This window comes from Aplysia californica, unplaced genomic scaffold (genome assembly GCF_000002075.1).
Source record: "Aplysia californica isolate F4 #8 unplaced genomic scaffold, AplCal3.0 scaffold00611, whole genome shotgun sequence".
In the NCBI taxonomy this organism is placed as follows: domain Eukaryota; kingdom Metazoa; phylum Mollusca; class Gastropoda; order Aplysiida; family Aplysiidae; genus Aplysia; species Aplysia californica.
In genome coordinates this window covers 386,156-405,977 of record NW_004797881.1, presented here as the reverse complement: position 1 = coordinate 405,977, position 19,822 = coordinate 386,156, and the positions used below count along the sequence as shown (strand labels likewise).

At 38.7% G+C, this 19,822-nt stretch overlaps 2 protein-coding genes across 2 annotated transcripts; one reads left to right on the top strand and one right to left on the bottom strand.

The window, feature by feature from the left end:
• Positions 1-457: 457 nt before the first annotated feature.
• LOC101848314 (DNL-type zinc finger protein) lies at positions 458-6,080 on the bottom strand. The gene is made up of 2 exons (XM_005107551.3): positions 4,992-6,080; positions 458-975 (listed from the first exon to the last, which is right to left on the bottom strand). Exons 1-2 carry the CDS (start codon positions 5,411-5,413, stop codon positions 867-869), a joined length of 531 nt encoding a protein of 176 aa, XP_005107608.1. The 5' UTR covers positions 5,414-6,080; the 3' UTR covers positions 458-866.
• Positions 6,081-6,135: 55 nt separating this feature from the next.
• LOC101848068 (ubiquinone biosynthesis protein COQ4 homolog, mitochondrial) lies at positions 6,136-19,608 on the top strand. Its single transcript, XM_005107550.3, has 6 exons — positions 6,136-6,254; positions 10,550-10,723; positions 12,164-12,260; positions 15,329-15,431; positions 17,819-18,042; positions 18,826-19,608. The coding sequence occupies exons 1-6, from the start codon at positions 6,161-6,163 to the stop codon at positions 19,013-19,015; spliced, it is 882 nt and encodes a 293-aa protein (XP_005107607.1). The 5' UTR covers positions 6,136-6,160; the 3' UTR covers positions 19,016-19,608.
• The last annotated feature ends 214 nt before the right edge of the window (positions 19,609-19,822 follow it).

Here is a 19,822-nt window from a genome sequence, read left to right as displayed (position 1 = left end):
TATAAATACTGTAAATCCCTGAATGTTAAACAATGCATAAAAACATGATTTTGCTACACTTTCTTTGTATAATATGGGGTCTCCAATTCCAGTATGTAACTGTATAAACAGATGAGACCACAAGTAAACGTATTCCATGAAAATTTGGATGGGATGTTGACATTTGTTTTCGAAAGCTACGACTTACGCAATTTCATGCTTTTGACAGATTTTACTGTCCGCAAAGTTTTTAAAAGTGTTACGTAAAAAACTGTGAAATTGCCCATCAAGGTGACTTTGAATGTAATACTAGTACTAGATGAAGACGATTACAAAACCCTTTTTATCGTGGTTTTCTGAAATAAGAATATTAATTCTACTCAACTGTCACTTTGGATATCAATAATATTTTATTGCATCCAATGGTTTTTCCATTTATCTCATCCCTTGTGTTTTTAAACATATCATCTCAACCTCATTTTTTTTTTGGTACTAAAAAGACAAAACGTGATCTATCATTATTTTTTCACTCGTTTGTCAACATCTGATTGTCAGGAATTTTTAGCTTCCCAGGAGACATGTTCTAATGTCAATGAAACACACAAAATGTTTTTGTAGGCTTTTCTTTTCACCTAAAATCGGTGGCAATCTCAGTTTTCTGCAACTCCACCCCACTTTAACAACAAGTTCATCTCACGTCTATGAAAACACATCAAGTTTCAAAAGGACCAAAAACATCTGAAATCTACAAAGACAATGGCAGCTAAACAAAATAAATTTAAAACATCATCAATAAACACTTTGAAGTCAGATCAATAGCAGTGTAATTTGAAAGACAAACACATTTGTAAATCAGTCAAACGTGTCCATCAGTTTTAGTTTGACAGCTACTCTTCCTTGGTCGAATCCAACTTCTCCAATATTTCACGCGGAATGTCAAATGAACTGAGCTTCTTGACTTCCTCTCCCTTTGCAGCAAGTATCTCTTCAATGTTTCTGTGTTGTAAGTAAAGAAAAGAAAGAAGGTACCATAAGAAACAATGACAAATGATCTAGATTTCAGTGTGTCAAGAGAAATACTGTCTGAGAACTTCCATAAAAATACAATCAAAACCAAGGTTGTTTGGTCTTTCAAAAAGAAAGAGTCCAAAGAAGAAAAACAGTACATACACAGATCTCACTGGAAACAAGCATGCTTCATTTCAACCTACCAGCATCTGTGATACAGCAGTTAGGTGCTTCAGTGTTGCACGCAGGAGACCCGAGCTTGATTCCTGAGAGGGGAGAAAATTTTTATCAAGTATCTCGTTTTCTCTGCTGGAATGCTGTCTCCCTCTCAGCCTAAGTTAGCCAAGACAGGCAGGATTGAAAGCCCGCCTCTTTAATGATCTAAATTGTGTCAATAGAGACATAAAAACATCTACATTAATTATCACCATTTGTGAGGTATAACGGTGAAATCAGGCGTTCGTCAAAATAATGAAATCGAAGATGCAGGCAATTTTCTGCAAGTTAGTCAATTTTATCTAATTTTGTTCTTTAGCTCAACACCTTTTATGTTCATTTAAAAACACATTTCTGTTTGGATCTTATAGAAGAACTTTGATTAAAGGCCCAAAAGCTGTAACTTTTCAGATTCCAAGGACTCTCAAGCTATGGAAGCTACCAAACTTTGACGTCCATTTTCTTGCTAATTTTACCTCTGAAACCAGGCTATTCCACCTCCTTCAATAGCAAATATCTTGATTTCTATTCAAGGTAGTGGGATATTTTTTCCATCCAAAGTTAGGCAAATGAACAAGCTTTAGGGTGATGACCATAACTCCACATGTCCAAAACCTGATGAGCACCTAAAACCACCACGTTATGACACATTTCGTCCAACACAACTTGTGTAAACTTTATAGAATTTCACAATCACAACTTGCTCTAAAATCCTTTTCATTCTTCTTCATACTTAGTCAACCTGTGTTATGCCATCAGCCTGAAGTTGGCAGCATTGTGGAGCAGGTAGAATAGAAGCAGAGTTCAGTTATTTGATCATGTCCTTATCAAATGCAAGGGGCCAGGGGAAATGATCCTGCAGTGACTAAATGAAGGTCAATATTATATATTGAGTTATTTCCCTTTATCCAAAACTTGATAAGAAGGATTTGTTTCAGGTTTCCTGAATGAGACGATCACAAGCTCACATAGTATAGTCTTGTACGGGAAAAAGAGAGAGGATATCACTTCACAGCAGCCGAGTGGGTGCCGTGTTTATTGTAAACCTTTGATAGCCAGTAAACTGGGGTGTTGCGGGGCAAATTTACATATAATTAGTTTAATAAGTAGCATACGACCCAGGCGGTTGACGGTCTAAAAAGGCAATTAGTATTCATACATAGGCATTCCTTAATAAGCGGTGAACATTGGCAGGTTCTGTTCGGTTCAGTTAGGTTCGAGTCAGTCAATTTGGTCGTCTAGGGCCGGCCAGATCCTCGATGGGAAGGGCAAAAGCCACCACCATGGCACAAACCAACAAAACCGAAGACCCTAAATAATGTTAAGGCCATGCCCAATGCACTGGACAATCGGTCTGGACAATTGGTCTATTTATTGTGCGCATTGAAGCCGCCAGAAACTGAACTGAGCCGAACCGATCCTCCAATGGGCACCACCTATTATTGTAGCTTAAGGGGAGGGGGGACAGTATAATTGAAGGTTTGACTTTAGTTGACATTTGAGGTTAGGTTAGGAATGACCAGCAGTTCATAATTATTTAGCTAGAACTGTTTCAACAACTCCAATCTCTGAAATAAGATGACAAAGTAAGCACACAAAAAAAGACAATACAATAAAAGTAAGTTCAAAAACCCTATTTGAGCAAGATAAATTAACAGAACTGACTCGATGACATGGTGAGTCACTGTACAACTCAAGATATTACAGATGCATGCATCACAAAAAAAGGAGAAAAAAGAGATCAAATAAAATCATGTTTCCACACATTCTAGTATCCCAGATCCCAATCTATATTATAATATATATAATGTTAAAATATGAGTTGTTTTTTTTTAAGATTTAGAAGTGCTTTAATTAAAAGAAGTTCAAAAACACACAGTGACTCAATGCAATCCTTAAGAATAAAATGTATCTTCCAAGGTTCAGAGGCTACTGAAACACACTGTTGTAGTGTTGTAAGCTAGCCATTTTTGTCTGTCAAATAAGGTTTCTCAGCTTCAACTAATGGGCTGTTCAAACCTATTGGCCAATCACAATGCACCATCAGATAGCTGGCTAAACTACTTATATTATACGTAAAAATGCACAGTTTTGCTTTGTCTAATGGTAAAGAATTTTTTCCAATTGTTTCAGTGGGATTGGGGAAGAGGGTGGCTTTCAGAAAATGTTAAACAACCAGTAGCAGTGATCAGTGGACTGACAACAAGAAATCAAGAGATTCATAGATCTATATGATCTAATCTTGCTAAGTCTTCAACTCTTAAATAACTGTAATTCTTTTGACAAAACTTAGTCAATTAAAAAAGGTAGCGTAAAATTGCGACAAAGTGACGCTGTGACAACTAACGTAGTGTTAATTGCGACAGAGAATTAAAATGCGGTGTTAATTGCGACAGAGTGAGTCTGTGGCAACAAAAAAAGAAAAAAGAAAAACAAACACACACACACACACACACATGCGCACTCACACACCCACACACCCACAAATACACATACACACACGCCCACATACACAAATACACATACATACACACTCACACACAGACACACACACATACACTCACACACACACACACAAACGCACACACTTGTGGCCTTATACACATATATATATACACTTTACAACATGCATATATATACACACACACACACACACACATGAAACTAAGAGACAAACAAACAAAGAAAGTCACCTGTGGCTCTTTTCTAGTTGTTGTTGCCCCTAGTGGTTTTTGTTGCTGTTGTATGCTGATGTTTTGTTGTAATATTTAATATTTGTTGCCTCGACTCTATTGTAGGCCTAGAAAGAGTCTTTGTGGATTTTTGCCACACTCTTTAAGTCCTACTTCTCAACTGTTTCAGTTTCATATGATTTCTTCTTAAAGGCAACAAAATTTTCATATAGACTGTAAATTTAGCAAAAGTTTTGTCAAATTCATCACAAGATTGGAATGCAGGCTGCTCTAGAAGGAAGAGGCTAGCCGTACTTAATGACGGCTAGACTGGCAGTCTAGCCGTACTTAAGTACGGCTAGACTCGCAGTCTAGCCGTACTTATTCTTAATATGATGGCTAGACTGACCATTTACAAAAAATAGGCCTACTGAATTGTAAATATATACATTTTTAGTGTGCAGTACCTAAAGTATTTGTATTTGAGACGAAACCAGGTGCCTTAATGACAGTGCATGTATTTTAAACCTCCTGTTTTCTAATGTTAATAGGGCCTCAGATAAGTACGGCTAGACTGGCAGTCTAGCCGTACTTAAGTACGGGTAGACACCCAGGCTAGCCGTACTTAATATTGATGGCTGAATTGTAAATGAAATTTTTAGTTTGCAATGCCTAAAGTATTTGTATTTCAGACAAAACCAAAGGTGCCTTACTGACTTGCATGTATTTGAACCTGAATAATTACTAGATCTAGATCTAATGAGGCCTGTGTACTTAACAGGTTTGAGTCGATAGGGCCAAACCTAGATCTAAGAACGGCTACACTGGCAGTCTAGCCGTACTTAAGTACGGCTAGACTCTCAGTCTAGCCGTACTAAAGTACGGCTAGCCACTTCGGCTCTAGAAAGCCTTCCATGATCTTGTCAGGCGGAGACCACACTGGAAGAAGCGGAAATGGTAGAGATAATGTTAGATCTAGATCTCGATCTAATCATCAACGCAAAAGATCTCCATGTTCACTCTGTTGCAATTTTAACGCCGCGTTAGTAAAACTTAGTTGTCACAGCGTCACTGTCGCAATTAACCAACATTAAAAAAAGCAAAAATAAGGCTTACCTTTTATTCACATCTTTGAACCATCCAAGGTTGTCAGCCATTAAGTGGTTACTTTGGCATGTTTCACACTTCACAATTACCACCCCTTCCTCGTACGCTTTCTTGGAAAAGGCTTGAGTGTTTCTGTTGCCACAAATATTACATTTGTATGATACAGCAAGGCGTGGAGTGATTGCGCCAACTCTTTTCTTTCCATCAGAGGAGGAGACCAAATGTCTCCAGCTTGTGGAGAATAAACGAGTGCGATTTGCACTGACGGCCTCAGCCACAAGTTTAGCTCTCTTTTTCAGAAATATTTGAGATGCCACTGGGTTTATACCATGCGTGTAATACTGCCGTGAGCCAACAAAGCGTGATAAAGAAGCAGAGGTTCTAGCACACTGGTGATAAACATGCCTTGATACTTGCCAAAAGACTGACATGTTGACAATTGTTGTGACTTGACGAGACCGAGACCGATGGTTCAAACTAACAACAAAGATTTCACAGAAGGATCCGAGCAGACTCTCGTACAAAAAATCCTAGAATTGTAGGCCTATCTAAAATATAAAAATAACAATTAAATAACCAAAAACTGGTTCTTGGTCAGGTGTCACATTAAATTGAAAGACTTTCCGAGCTTTGTAAACGTTGTTTTGTCAACAGAAGTAGAAGTATCATACAGCGTCCTTGGTAATTGCGGCCACGCAATCCATGGCATGTTGTACCATGGTGAGATAACACGATGTGTTGTGAGACTCAGGAACGAAAAGAATGCGGTCTGATCTTTGTATCAAGCAGTTGATATGAGAGCACATCCACACAAATGTGACATCCAAAGACGGGCAACGCGTTTGAAAAGCAAGCCTTGTTGATATGACTGAAAGGACACAGGCAGGCAGGACAATGGTAAACAAAGCGAAAGCGAAGGAAATCACTGTATTCTGTCATCGGGATTTCCCAATATTCAGTTGCACGTTAGAAATGTTTTACATTTGAAGAAAATAACATTATGTTTAATATATTCGATAGAAAAATGTTTATGTCTATCTTAATAACGATGTCGCTTGATTTTTGAAAGTCAAAACTCCGTTTATTTTACGTAGAAATAACTCAGGAAAAACTAAATCAACAACTTCTCCCTGTGATCAAATGGGAAGGGAGTTAATGCTAATATTAGACATTACAAAATGTCTGCAGCTGTGAGACACTTTACATACTGCCGGCTTTCTCGATGGAGAAAGTGGCATTCCCAAAGTCTAAAAGTCCCGTCGAGATCCTTGAGTGAGCACTTTCATCATTGGAAACATTTCAAATTCATAAACCTGAACCTTTTGTAGAGATTAGATAACCCCCCTTTAAGTTTCTCCATGACTGTGATAATAAAGTATGATGTAATGTGACCATGAGTATGACATGATCATGGATGATCATTTCATAATGATTATGATTATGATAGTTGCTGGTCGTTAGAATGATCTAGATTTAGATCTAGATCTAGTTAGAATCTAGCTAGTATTTATATAAAGTAAACGTAACGACATACACAGTGTAGCAGTGGGCGGTAAATGGAAAGAAAGAAATATAGTCAAACCTGTGTAAGACGGCCACCCATTGTCAAGGAAAAAAGTGGCCGTCTTAGGCAGGACTGGTCAAGATGAAGAAAACAAACCATTCCCATCATTCTGAGGTCCCAATCGAAAGTGGCCGCATTGTTGTTGATTTTGTTGTTGTTATTGTTGTTGGTTTGTATTTTGTTTGTAATTTTTATTTTTGTTGCTGATTTTGCGCAAGGTGACAATAAAACGAAATGTATCAGACGAGGAAGACCGAGTGCCATGTTAAAACAAACACATGGGTTGCCACCACTCGGAGAACGAACAACGCTTCTGTTGCAAGTTCATATTGTTACTTTGTTACAGACTGGGTAAACAGTGACCACTCATCTCACTTACGATTTGTGTATGAGTTCTGGGCGGGGCTTATGGGGTATGAGAGATCACACGCTTACCTCAACAGCAGCTGAGAATTAGTACCCATTGGTCAACAGGGGGAGGGGCCTACGCATCATGATCAATTGGAGGGACTACCTAACAACGACGACAGGTGATTGAATTATGACGGCTCTCCCACAACGCCAGGGGTCAATGCACAATTTATGACAAGAGGTAATGGAGTCACTGAGGTGGCCGTCTAAGACAGGTGTTATTGCTTTGTGTGAAAGCGGTTATGTGTTAAAATATGGTGGCCGCGGCCCGTTGGACAGGTGCCCGTTTTACACAGTTAAATTATATAGAAAAAATTCAAGGGGGGAAATGAAAAGTGGCCATCAGGGCAAGTTCGACTGTATATATCACAGTCACAGTGACTACGTTCACGAGGCCTGAATGCAGTTTGCAGGCACTGTTGAGGCTACATTCAGGCACTAAAGCTTCGTTTAGGGGGAGCGTCCACTTCCGGTTTTAGTCAATGACGACAGTGAATTTATTTAATATTTTGGCCAGCATTCCATCCCATGAGATGAAGGAAAACGAAGCGCCATTACAGAATAAAAGTTGGGATGGGATATGGAAAATTGGATACGGTTACATGGGAAACAAGAGGTGAGAGATGGGACACAGAAGTTGGGATTCGGAAGATCAGACTGGTCATAAAATGTGTACAATAATGACTGTATTGCACCGGGTCAGCCTGGGAACCGACGCAGAGAGAAAATGACGGGAATTATAGGCCTAATAATCAACACCCTCTCTCTCTTTCTCTCCCGTCTTTCTCCCCCCCCCCCTCTTCATCCCTTTCTGTGTGTCTCTTTTTTTTTTGCTCTCTCTCTCTCTCTGCCTGTCTGTCTGTCTACCTTTTCTCTCTCTCTCCCTCTCTCTCTCTCTCTTTTTCTCACACACACATACACACACTGCCTGCAGACAAAATTGCACGCTTTCAACTCGAGAGCACTGGAACGTTTGTTTACACTCGTATCACGGGCCGTTACGCGCTAAAGCTCACACCCAAGTCTCGCCCGGATGCGAGATAGGGCAATTGAAACATCTTGGTAGGTGTATACATTTTTGTCATAATATATCCTAATGCGTTGTTGCATAATTGAGAGTTCATCATTTTCCCTTACACTGGCGAGCTCTGAGCCACAGCTCAGTGTAAGGGAAGACGACGAATGGTCGATCGGTCAAGGATCACTGTTTTATTATCCTTCATCTCATGGGATGGAACACTTGAAGCAGACCAAAATATTAAATATACGTCGCTGTCATCACTGACTAAAACCGGCTTACTTAAACCAGCAGTGGACGCTCCGTCTAAACGAGGCTTAAGTGCTGTGAACGTAGCCTCAACAGCGTCTGCAAACTGCATTCAGGGCGCCATGAACATAGCCTGCAGACTACGTTCACGGCACCGTAAACGTAGCCACTGCGTATATATATATATATATAGAGAGAGAGAGAGAGAGAGAGAGCCGCATAATGCAGCGTGAATTGAGACAGAGTGAGTCTGTGACCAAAAAAAATAATTTTAAGACAAAAAAACACACACACACATGCACACACACGCACTCACACACCCACACACATACAAATACACATACACACACACACACACACAGAGACAGACATACACACTTATACACTCACAAACACAGACACAAAAACGCACACCAAACACGCTTGTGGCCTTATACACGCACACACACACCACACACACACATACACACATACACACACACACGCACACACACACACACACCAAACTAACAGACAAAGACAGTCGCAGCTCTTTTCTTGTTGTTGTTGTTGTTGCTGTTGCCCCGAGTGGTTTTTGTTGCTGTTGAATGCTGCTAATGTTTTGTTGGAATATTTGTTGCCTCGACTCTAATGTACAGAAAGTCTTTGTGGATTTTTGCCACACTCTTTAAGTCCATCTTCTCAACTATTTCAGTTTCAGATGATTTCTTCCTAAAGGCAACTTCTTGTTTTTCCATTTTCTCTGCTTTCTGATTTTCTGTTTCTTCCAATAACCATCCACCAGGCCACTGAGACCTGGGGGAGACCGTGATTACCGAGGCGGCGTCTCAGCTCGTATGGGATTCTATCATTTGTGAATAGCATCTAAAACTGGTGGTTCTGTGATTTTCCTTCCATCCCAGGGTAGGAGATAAAGCAGTGGCTGTAGGTGCAATGCCACAAACAAAAACCCAACTCCATCACAGAGAGATTGTAAGAAAAATGAATGGGTATGTTGGTGCCTGTTGTATTATATTGAGAAGTTGTTTGAGGAGATAAAGAAGAGAAAGACGCTATTAAGAGCATAGTTTCTGTGTGTTGCTGAAATAAAAAAATTGTAATATAATAATAATAATACTAATAGTAATAATAATACCAATTGGAAGCTAGATTTTTCCCCTTCCTCCCAGAGCAACCAAGTCCTCTCATCCGAGAGATGGGGGCAGGGGAAGACATGGCAGATCCCAGAGGGTTAATGTTGTCAACAAGCAAGACGCAAATGGTCTTTGCACCTTCTCCGCAGTCATAGGGCTCTCCGATAAGTGCATGCTTAATACATGTATATAGCTGGGTATTCCCTACGTAAAGTTACATCCAGTACAGTGCTGACAATGAACCTCTGCTTTCCACCCCACCAATACCCATCCCAACTCCAGGTCAAAGAAAGGTTGTCGATGGAGAGAGGAGAAAAGAAAAGTTAATAAATGTAATAAAGTAAAACAATAAAAAAAACAATAAATAGAAAGAGTAAGAAACATAGTAAAGTAATATGTCTCTTTTCGGGGTCACCCCTTGACCCGTTAGCTTCCTCTTTTTCTTTTCCTATTCGAAGAGTACTAGTCCCCCCCCACCCCCGACCACAAAGAGGTGAGTCTATTTGGGGGGGACCTAAAGGCAACAAAATTTTCATCTTTAAATTTAGCAAAAGCTTTGTCAAATTCGCCGTAAGATTTGAATGCCTGCTCAAGAAAGCCTTCAGTCTTGTCAGGCGGAGACTAGCCTAGATAACTAGGACCACGCTGGGAGAAGCGGAAATGGTAGATGATGTTTGATCTAGATCTAGATCTTATCATCAACACTATAGAGCTCTGTGTTCACTCTGTCGCAATTAACGCCGTGTTAGTTGTCACCGCGTCACTCTGTCGCAATTAACACTGCCTATATATAAATAAGTATATATATATACACAGGCTGTGTATATGATGAAAAGAAGGTGATGTTTTGGTTTAAATATATTAGAGGAGCAATTTAGCCTGGTGGCGCTTTTTCGGTAGTTCCCACCCCCCAATTATTATTCGCCTATTTTCCTGCACACACACTAGCCCATGTCACATGGCTGCAAGTATGCAAAGAGATATTTTCACCTGTTTGTCACTCTTCACCACCAAAATGACATCATACTTTGCTGCTGTGCGATGAGTAGAAATTTTTCTCCTCAACAATGAATGGTCGTCTGGGACAGGTTCGAGAGTATATTATATTAACCTTAAATCTAGAACATTTATTTTATTTTGCCCAACTTAACCCATCCATTGACCTGCCACATCTTTGTGTTTCTCCCCACAGGCTCTGGTGATCATGCAGAACTTGATGAAGCTCATCATACTGAGGATCAAGAGACTTCTGAAAACCAGCCATACGATGTGTTGTATCCAGGACACATCTCCACTTCTTTTTTTCAAAAGTCACTTTTGGCTTTCGGATCAGGCATCGCATGCTTACTGAACCCAGCAAGAGATGGTATAATGCTCACCAAAATTGTTATGATATAATACTTCACTCACTGAATTTTTTCCACATCAATTCAAAAATCATTTGTACACTCCTCATTGATGTTCTGCTTAAATCAACTATAAATTGACATCTGCACAGTAGAATAGTTTCGAGGTGTTTTGTTCTATTTTGTGCTTTTTTTGGGGGGGATATCATCTAATTCCAGAAAAGTGTTTAGTACAAACCAACATAATGTAGTAAGATTAAGAATGTGTTAAATCAAAATTTTAGATGATTTTGTCTATGTATTTATTTATATGATCTTACAAAGGGGACCTGTCACACGATAATATCCCATTAATAATTTCCACTTTAAAAACAATAGATTTCATGGTAGCATGCATTAGGAGAGATTATCCATGATATTTTTGTCCAAATTGCTAGAAAATCGGTTGTTTCACTGCAAGGGGTTAAAAAAATATTTTTAAGTAATTTAGACCGTTAGTGGCTCTGACCTTAGGATATCTGTGAGAAAAACCACATTATACATCCCTGTTTACTTGCAAGATCTAATGTTAATTTTTAGAAAAATTTAGGAGCTTCAACCTATAGTAGATACAGTATAACAATGTTGATGGATACATCTTTTTTTCGTTTAGACATTGTAAATAAATCAGTAATTCATGGCCGTGAAAGGCCAAATGGATATTTATTGGTAGTTGGCTAGCAAATTCAACCAACTTTGCGTGATGCGCAGTTTGAACTACTTAGACTACTATTATGCACATATGATCATACTTTTTCTCTCTTGTAGTTTGCACACATAATCTGTCTAGGCATGCCCGAGTCTGTTTTCACCATTCAGTTGTTTCACTGCATCTGTCTAGGCATGCCCGAGTCTGTTTTCACCATTCAGTTGTTTCACTGCATCTGTCTAGGCATGCCAGAGTCTGTTTTCACCATTCAGTTGTTTCACTGCATCTGTCTAGGCATGCCCGAGTCTGTTTTCACCATTCAGTGGTGCCTGTCGGTCTTGCATCTGTCTGCCTCTGTTAACTTCCCCCTTGTACCTCTTTCTTTGTCTTCACATAATTCGATCTTTAAACTTTTAAAAGTCACAAACTGCGACTATTTGATTGTCATGATACACAGTAACAATAGATGATCTGAAAAGTTACTAATTTGACACATTTTGAAGGTGAGACGTTTTATTTTTCATATTGCACATAGAATCTAGTTGCTTTCCATAAATTACAGTGATAACTAATAATTTGAGAAAAACTATCTTCAGGGATCTGAAGTAATGGCTTTCAAGAGTATGAAAAGTACATTTTTTTTCAAAAGAAATGAATTGAAGTAATTAAAAATAGTTAAAGCACTATTTATATGCCAAGCTGTTGTGTCACTGTTGAGTAACAGTGGAATATGTATGAAGATTTGTGAGTGCTCATTTTGCTCAATTCACAGACATGATTTGTGCTTTGGGAGAAACAACAGGTCCCCCAGCTTTGAAGTACATGCAGAGGAAAATGCTGGCTGACCCAGTTGGAAGGCAGATTTTAGAGTAAGTGCTCGGAATACCTGTGTTTTTTGTTCATATAATATGTCCCGAAGGCATCTTGTTTGTCTCTCTCATACAGGCAGTGCTAGTCGCTGTGGCACAGCTGGTTTCTTATTTGAATAGCATGATAACAATTAAAACTGATGGGAAGTTGTGTGAGATTAGAATTCTTGTTACTTTTGTAGGAAAATGTTCTCCATCTGATGTTTTATGGAAAAGAGGAATGATGCAACCATGTAGTCATGATTCTTACATAAATCACTCAGATTCTAATGGACACAATGCAATTCGCCCCCCCATTACACCACAGCCTTACCTGAGGAAAGTTTGATCCTTAATCCCGCCACCCTTTTGTAATCAAATAGTTTTAAAATGGCAGAAATAAGGTATCGAAACTGGTAAATGATCTTTCATATCTCTGAGAATTGCGTGTGTGTGTTCTTTTGAAGTACGATGTTACAGTAATCCTTGCTCATCATGGGGAGGTAGGAATAGGACTTCAAACAGGGTAGATCTATATAATTATCATTTTATGTTGGATATCAATTATTAAAATAGGATAAGAATCAGTGAGGGTTGTGATATTTTAAACTCATTCTTTTGTTTACACTTGTGTCACGTGCCGTCAAGCGGCTAACACAAGGTCTCACCCGGACGCGAGATAGGGCAATTGAAACATCTTGGTAGCAGAGAATCTTTGGTAGTAGCGAGTATTCGATGTCTGTGCAACTGCCAAATTTAGCCATATCGATACCTATGGGGGGCCAGTTTATGATCAGCTTCCCCGACAGGTAACTTATTTTATGAGGTGAATTCGAGGTCCCCCGATTCTAGTATCCCATAGCTCTTAGCATACCTAAGATTGACGTAAAGTTGGTGATGATGTCACATTGGGGGAGAGTTGTTTCACTTTAGCACAAAAGTATGGTATTTATCTGTGAACCCTGGTGCTTAGGAATACCACACTGTCGAACCTGCTCCTATAGCCACCTGTTTAAGACATTCACCTGTACAAACGTCCATGTCCCACTCCCCCCCCCCCCCCTTGCATTTTTTTGTACATAATACAGAAGTCTCCGCCTAAGATCCCACCGCTTACGATCCTGGTTTGCTTAAGATCCCGCTGTTTTAAGAAAACAGAATTTTTACTATACAAAAGTCACCCCTAAGATCCCGCTCTGATTCACTCTGAAGGTCTACATTCGGCTAAGATCCCACATTTCAGATCATAATTTGCGGAACAAAAACCCAAGATCCAATGAAATAAATATCCATTTATTTTTAATAGACCTCCAATATTTTTTATTGAAAAAAGTGAGGTCGTTACACTTTTAGTATTGTTTATAATTTACCCATTTTTGGGCATGCCTATTTGAAGCATCCAACACTAATATGTTTCACTACAGGTGCTTGCACGTTATAGGCTTCTTTGCCCTATTAACTCCAAACAAAGTCAAATCTCCACTCCAAGGCTAAGATCATCTTTACTTCTTTGTCCTTCTACTATTTGAGTAACTAATGGGGTCGGTCGTTACACTTTAGTATTGGTTGCAATTTATCAGTTTTTGTGCGTGCCTAGTTGAAGCATCCAACACATTATTGTGTTGCACTACAGGTGCTAGCATTTTTTTTGGCTTGTTTGTCGGAATAAACTGAAAAGAAAGCCAAATGTGCTCTCAAAACCTGGAATCTTCTTTCCTTCTTTGCCCTGTCCTTCTACTATTTGAGTGAGTAACTTATGCGGTCGGTCGTTACACTTTTAGTATAGGTTATGATTGATCAGTTTTTGTGCATGCCCAGTTGTCGCTTCTGACACATTATTCTGTTTCGCTACGGATGCTAGCATTTTCAAGGCTTTTGTACCCGAATAAACCTCAAACAAAGTCAAATCTCCAATCCAAGGCTAAAATCATCTTTACTTCTTTGTCCTTCTACTATTTGAGTAACTAATGGGGTCAGTCGTTACACTTTTAGTCTTGGTTATAAATTATCAGTTTCTCTACATGCCTAGTTGTTGTATCCAACAAATTATTGTGTTTCACTACATGTGCATGCATTTCTAAGGCTTTTTTGCCCGAAAAGACTCGAAATGAAGCAGAATGTGCTCTCAAAATCCTGATTTTAAAAAAATTTCTTTGTCGTCCTACTATATATATGAAACTAGGGTGATCGGTCGTTGCACTTTCAGTATTGGTTATTCTCTACTAGATTTTGTGCATGCCCAGTTGTAGCATCCAACACATTATTGTGTTGCACTACTGGTGCTGGCATTTTTTAATAGGCTTGTTTGTCATAATAAACTGAAAACGAAGCCAAATGTGCTCTCAAAACCTGGAATCTTCTTTACTTCTTTGTCCTTCTACTGTTTGATAACTAATGCCAAGGGTCGTTACACTTTTAGCATTGGTTATAATTTGTTGGTTTTTGTGCATGCTTCATTGTAGCATCCGACCCATTATTCTGTTTCACTGCAGGTACTAGCATTTTATAGGCTTGTTTAACCGAAAAAAAACTCAAGAAATATCCGAAAGTTCTCATCAAAGTTGAAAATCACCTTTGCCTCTTTGTCCATCCACTATTTGAGTAATAAATGTGGTGAAATAAGCGAGAAAATGGCCGCCAAATTCAGATAACTCCAATAGCTAACGAGTCTTTGAAAACTGAAAAGTGACTTATTTTATGCCTTTAATCAGTATTTTTCAGTAAAAATCACATGGAAGTGTGTTTTTATATAGATATAAAAGAGGTTAAGCCAAATAAAAAAATTTGATAAAAATTTCCAAACTGCCGCAAAAATGCCTGTTTCTACAATTTGGTTATTTTGACAAGCGCCTGGTTTCACCACGTTGCCTCACATATTCTGACCCTCTTTTGCCATAAAAGATTTTGGTCATTTAGGTATTTATAAAGGCTTTGTTTTGAGTAAATAGTGGGAGATTCTCGGTAGCTTGAAAAATCTTAATTCGTAATAAAAAGAAAACTTTTGAAATGTCTGCTATGGCTATCATTTGATGACTTAAGATGAAAGTTTTTCTTTTTTCAATAATTCATTTTGTTATTTTACTTTTCAGAGACAAGCCATTGATCAGTACAGATACTATTGATGTGCCATATTTGGGGTCATTACCAGAAGGGACGTTTGGAAAGGAATACTGGCATTTTCTTGATAAGAATGTAAGAAAATGTCTGTACAGTCGAACATGGCTTAACTGAAACCTGAGTAAGGTGGGAACCTGTCGTAACGGAATCTTCCCCACTCCCCCATTTATAAATTCCTCTTTAATTATTCCTTTAAAATGTAAACCTGTCTAACGCAGAAATGGAAAGAGACCCCCTCCTCCCCCTTCTTCCCCTCATTTCCCCTTTCTAAGATGGGATTTTTTTGTGCGGCTCCCTTACGGTTCCATCTTGCACAGGTTCGACTATGCTTAATTAAGATAATAAATCTGAGAATCGTTAGAATGAACCAGTACCTTTTTTTCAGTTTTGTCAAAGGTTATATGTTATAGTAGAACAAGTCAGTATGTGACTTTGGAGTAAAGAGAAACATACCAGCACACTGATGATGACTGAGAGAAAATGGTCGCTTTTAAGCACAAGGGAGCTATCCCGAAAAAGGCTGTTTTGAGAAAATCAAAGGTAAAGTTTTTGCCTTTTGTACAGTTTCTTTAAAAGACAAGGAGGGTTTTCTTTATAACCAAACAAATTTACACACCAGTGAAACCAAACGTATCCTATAGTAGGTAGCGTAAACACGGCCTCGCGGGCACTCATGGCCTTCCGACCGCGTGGTATCGGTGAAATCGGGGTAATTCCGATCGCTGTTTCTTTGCTCTTCCGCTATAAAACACCAAATGCCGGACACCTTGTAAAAGTTTAGCTTTTCCTCGTTACAATGGTGTAAGTTGTTTTTATGTCCGATTATTAGGAGCTGGAGAATCGCCGACGAAAGCGAAGCCCCTTGCGGTCGGAATGCGTGGTCGGCCGGTTGAAAAATTGACACGCGTGCATTCAAATGCTTCGCGAAACGAGGGATGATTAAATACCGTCGGAGAGCTGTAGAATTTTAAACGGGCTTTCCCGTGGTATATATTTGGCCTTTGGCGTCTAAATAGAAAGCTTTTAAAAAAACTGTCAAAATGTTTAAAGATCACTTTTAACACAAAATATGTAAAATACTGGCTTAAAAAAGGTGTTCATTAAGAGATCAGTTTATTTCCTATTAGAATAAAGTAATCAACTTGGAATTATTTTTTATCAATCCTTCGGCGAGACTCGGAAAGCATGTGACTCCGCACGCGGGGTACACTACAGTATAGAGCCGACTCGCTCGCCGCGGGGGCCGGTGCGACGCCGGCCGGGTCAACGCTCGGTGTTTTTGTCGAAATAACAACAGATCATCGTGTTTGAGGCGATAAAATACTGATTTGTAATGATCTCACAGTGTAGGTCAAGATTTCTGGAAACCCCCAAAATCTGGGTTAGCCCGCTTGTCCCTAAAAGCGACAAAATAAGAAGATGTACGCTACAGTTGCATATAATCCAATACGCAGCAAGTAAACATAGAATCCCCAATTTTTGTTTTTGTAAGAAACTTGTCTATTAACCGAAATGCTATACCAAAAAGAAATTCGGGGGGGGTTGGTCTAAATTCTAAATCTTCACTACTACTAGTAACCCTCAAGTAATGCAAATCATCAAGTCATACCCACTTCAAGATAGTACAACAGAAAAACAAGACACGAGAGTGCATGTGTGTCGATTGTTAGGCAAAGGGAGGCGTCACCATTATACTGTTTGCTTACGTGTATTACACACATCTTGTTTTGTTTTAGTATGAGTTTTATGGCACTTGCAACACAATTAGGTCATATAAGTGCCAAAGATTAGTGGTGTTACAAGAGAGTAACAAACACAAAAAAGGAGAGGAGATAAGGATGACAGGTGTTTGATAGAAAATCTAAGAAAAAAAGGAACAAACCATACCAGAACACCCGCCAACTATCCGCTCACCCTCAGGCCTACGCACTGTGTATAATGTCACAAGAATAGCAAATGTACATCTGTCGCACCACCTTCATTTGGTCATGGTCTTACAAAGGCCTCTTGTCTATTAAGTTAGTTCACCTACATATGAGCAAGTGACAGCGTTTGGTAAGCCCTATGTTTCATGACATCACTTTATTGATCACTCTACTCTAGTGAGATTTATTTTACAATACCGGTAACAGATGACAGTTTAAGTTGGTAATTAACATATATATATGCTTGCAATGGGGATGTTGCAGCAGATACCCTTGGAGAGTATTGGAGTTGTTGCAACTCCCATTTTTCATCTTCTAATTCACCCTTTTACTGCACTTTTGATTTTGAAGGTTTTTTTAAAGTTTCACAATTGTCCCAGTTTTTTATGTGTCTTGAACCATACCGGTATAGATATCATCTTACTCTTGATTTTTTTTCTCTTTTGTTGTAAGTATGCTATTACTATTAATGTGATAGTTTTGATTCATTTTAAATATATTAACTTCTTTTTACTTTTTTCCTCCCCTTTTCATCAGGGATTTTCCCCAGATGCACGCCGACCGGTGAACTTTGTGGACGACACAGAGCTGATGTACGTGATGCTGCGGTACCGTCAGTGCCATGACTTGATGCACACGCTCCTCGGCATGCCTCCCAACATGCTTGGTGAGGTGGCCGTCAAGTGGTTCGAGGCTATTCAGACCGGTCTTCCCATGTGTGTCACTGCTGCCCTGTTTGGTCCAGTTAGGCTAGGACCTAAGTAAGTGCAACTGTCTTTCTTCGATTGTTATGACTATTATTATTTTCGGAAATTAAACTTGATTTCGTAGCACCTTTCTTTCAGTCACTAAATCTAGGAGTCGTTTTTAGGGCGAATGCTTGTGTTTCTACTAAAAGGAATAGGGCATTTCATATAATGTATTGATAGTCTCCATGAAACTGTTGAAGTCTCTTGTTTTGAAGTGGAGCACTTTTCGGCAGCAAATCCTGAAGTATTGATGCTTCTCCATGAAACTTTCAAACAGTCAATTTAAAGTCGAAAGCCTGCTCTTACGCCACTTAAATAATAATAATATATAACATTTATATGTGATAAAACACTTGTATAAAACAATCACCTGTACAAACAGCCACTTCACATTTCCTCCCTTGTAGTTTTTTTTTTACATTGTAATGACACTGTATAAAAGATCCTCTTTTCTCCTCATTAATGGGTGAACATCTTAGACAATATTAATATTAACTGTAGTACCATATGAAATATGATCTTTTGGTCTGCCGGCTTTCCAAATGAAACAAGAGAATTTTTACACTTTTTTTATGTTGTCGGCCTGTTTTAATTTTTTTAACAAGTGAAGATTTTTATTTTTTTTGCAGCTTTGTTTCCAATGTTAATCCAGGTAGAGAGAGTGGTACGGTAGATAGGCCTATACATATTAATTTTGCAGTTCATATAATTTTTGTATGAACCTGTACAATTGATTAATTGATTTTAATACCTATTTTTTATTGAAGTGTTGGTTTTCTCTGGGTTTTATTTCAGACATCGTCAAAAGTACACCAACACCTACCTGCCTTGGGCTATTCGTTCGGCCTACAATTCCAAATTTTTGATGAATGTCTATTTCGAAAGGCACTGGGAACAAGACCTGGATGAACTGAGGAAAGAGCTTAATGTGGAACCAGCTCCGATTCCACTGATAAAGACTGGCAAAAACACTGTGACGAAATGAGAACTAGTCTCTGATGGCCGTATAAATTTGTCTTTCTATACAGTAAATTAATTTATACTGTTTTTTCCTTGATTTTGAAATTGACAAAAATTTGAGAAAGTTTCACGCCTCAGTAGTGAAAGGTTTTGGGTCAACCAAAAGGGTTGGTTGGGTCTATGTCCTAATAGTAGTGAAAGATGCATGGACAAATAGATCTTTTTGAAGGGGGAGGGTTGAAGAATTTCTTTTTAAGTGGCAAAAAGGAAAGAAAGATTAATTTAAATTAATTTAATGTCCATGATATTGTCAAATATTATTATTATATTTCTCTGTAACATGGATGAAGCTTTATGCGTGCATGTCTTTTTCTTGTCCTCAACCTATTTAGGTTTGGGAAGACGATACATGAACTTCGTAGCCTATTCCTTGAAGAAATAATTTCTCAATTTTAAAAAAATTCATATTCACATTTCCTAAGCCACGCAGACTTGCTGTAGACTGTAAATAGCATAAACACCTGCTGATCAGTTGGTATATGTGAAATCGGGGAATTTCAGATCACTGTTTTCTTTTTTGTATCACAATAAAACACAAAATTCTGTAAATCATGAAAAGGTTCGGTTTTTCCTCGGTTACAATGGTGCATGTTGTATAAGACCGATTTTTTCAAATGCACACGCCTGTGACTTCTCGATTGTTTACCAAAAGGTTGTGTTGCTGTGTAGAGCCAAGCGTTCGGCAACTTTTGATTCCATAGACCAATGCACAATTCATTACGTAGATCTACGTCAAGACTAGCTTACCATTGTAATAATGATCAGTTGCCGA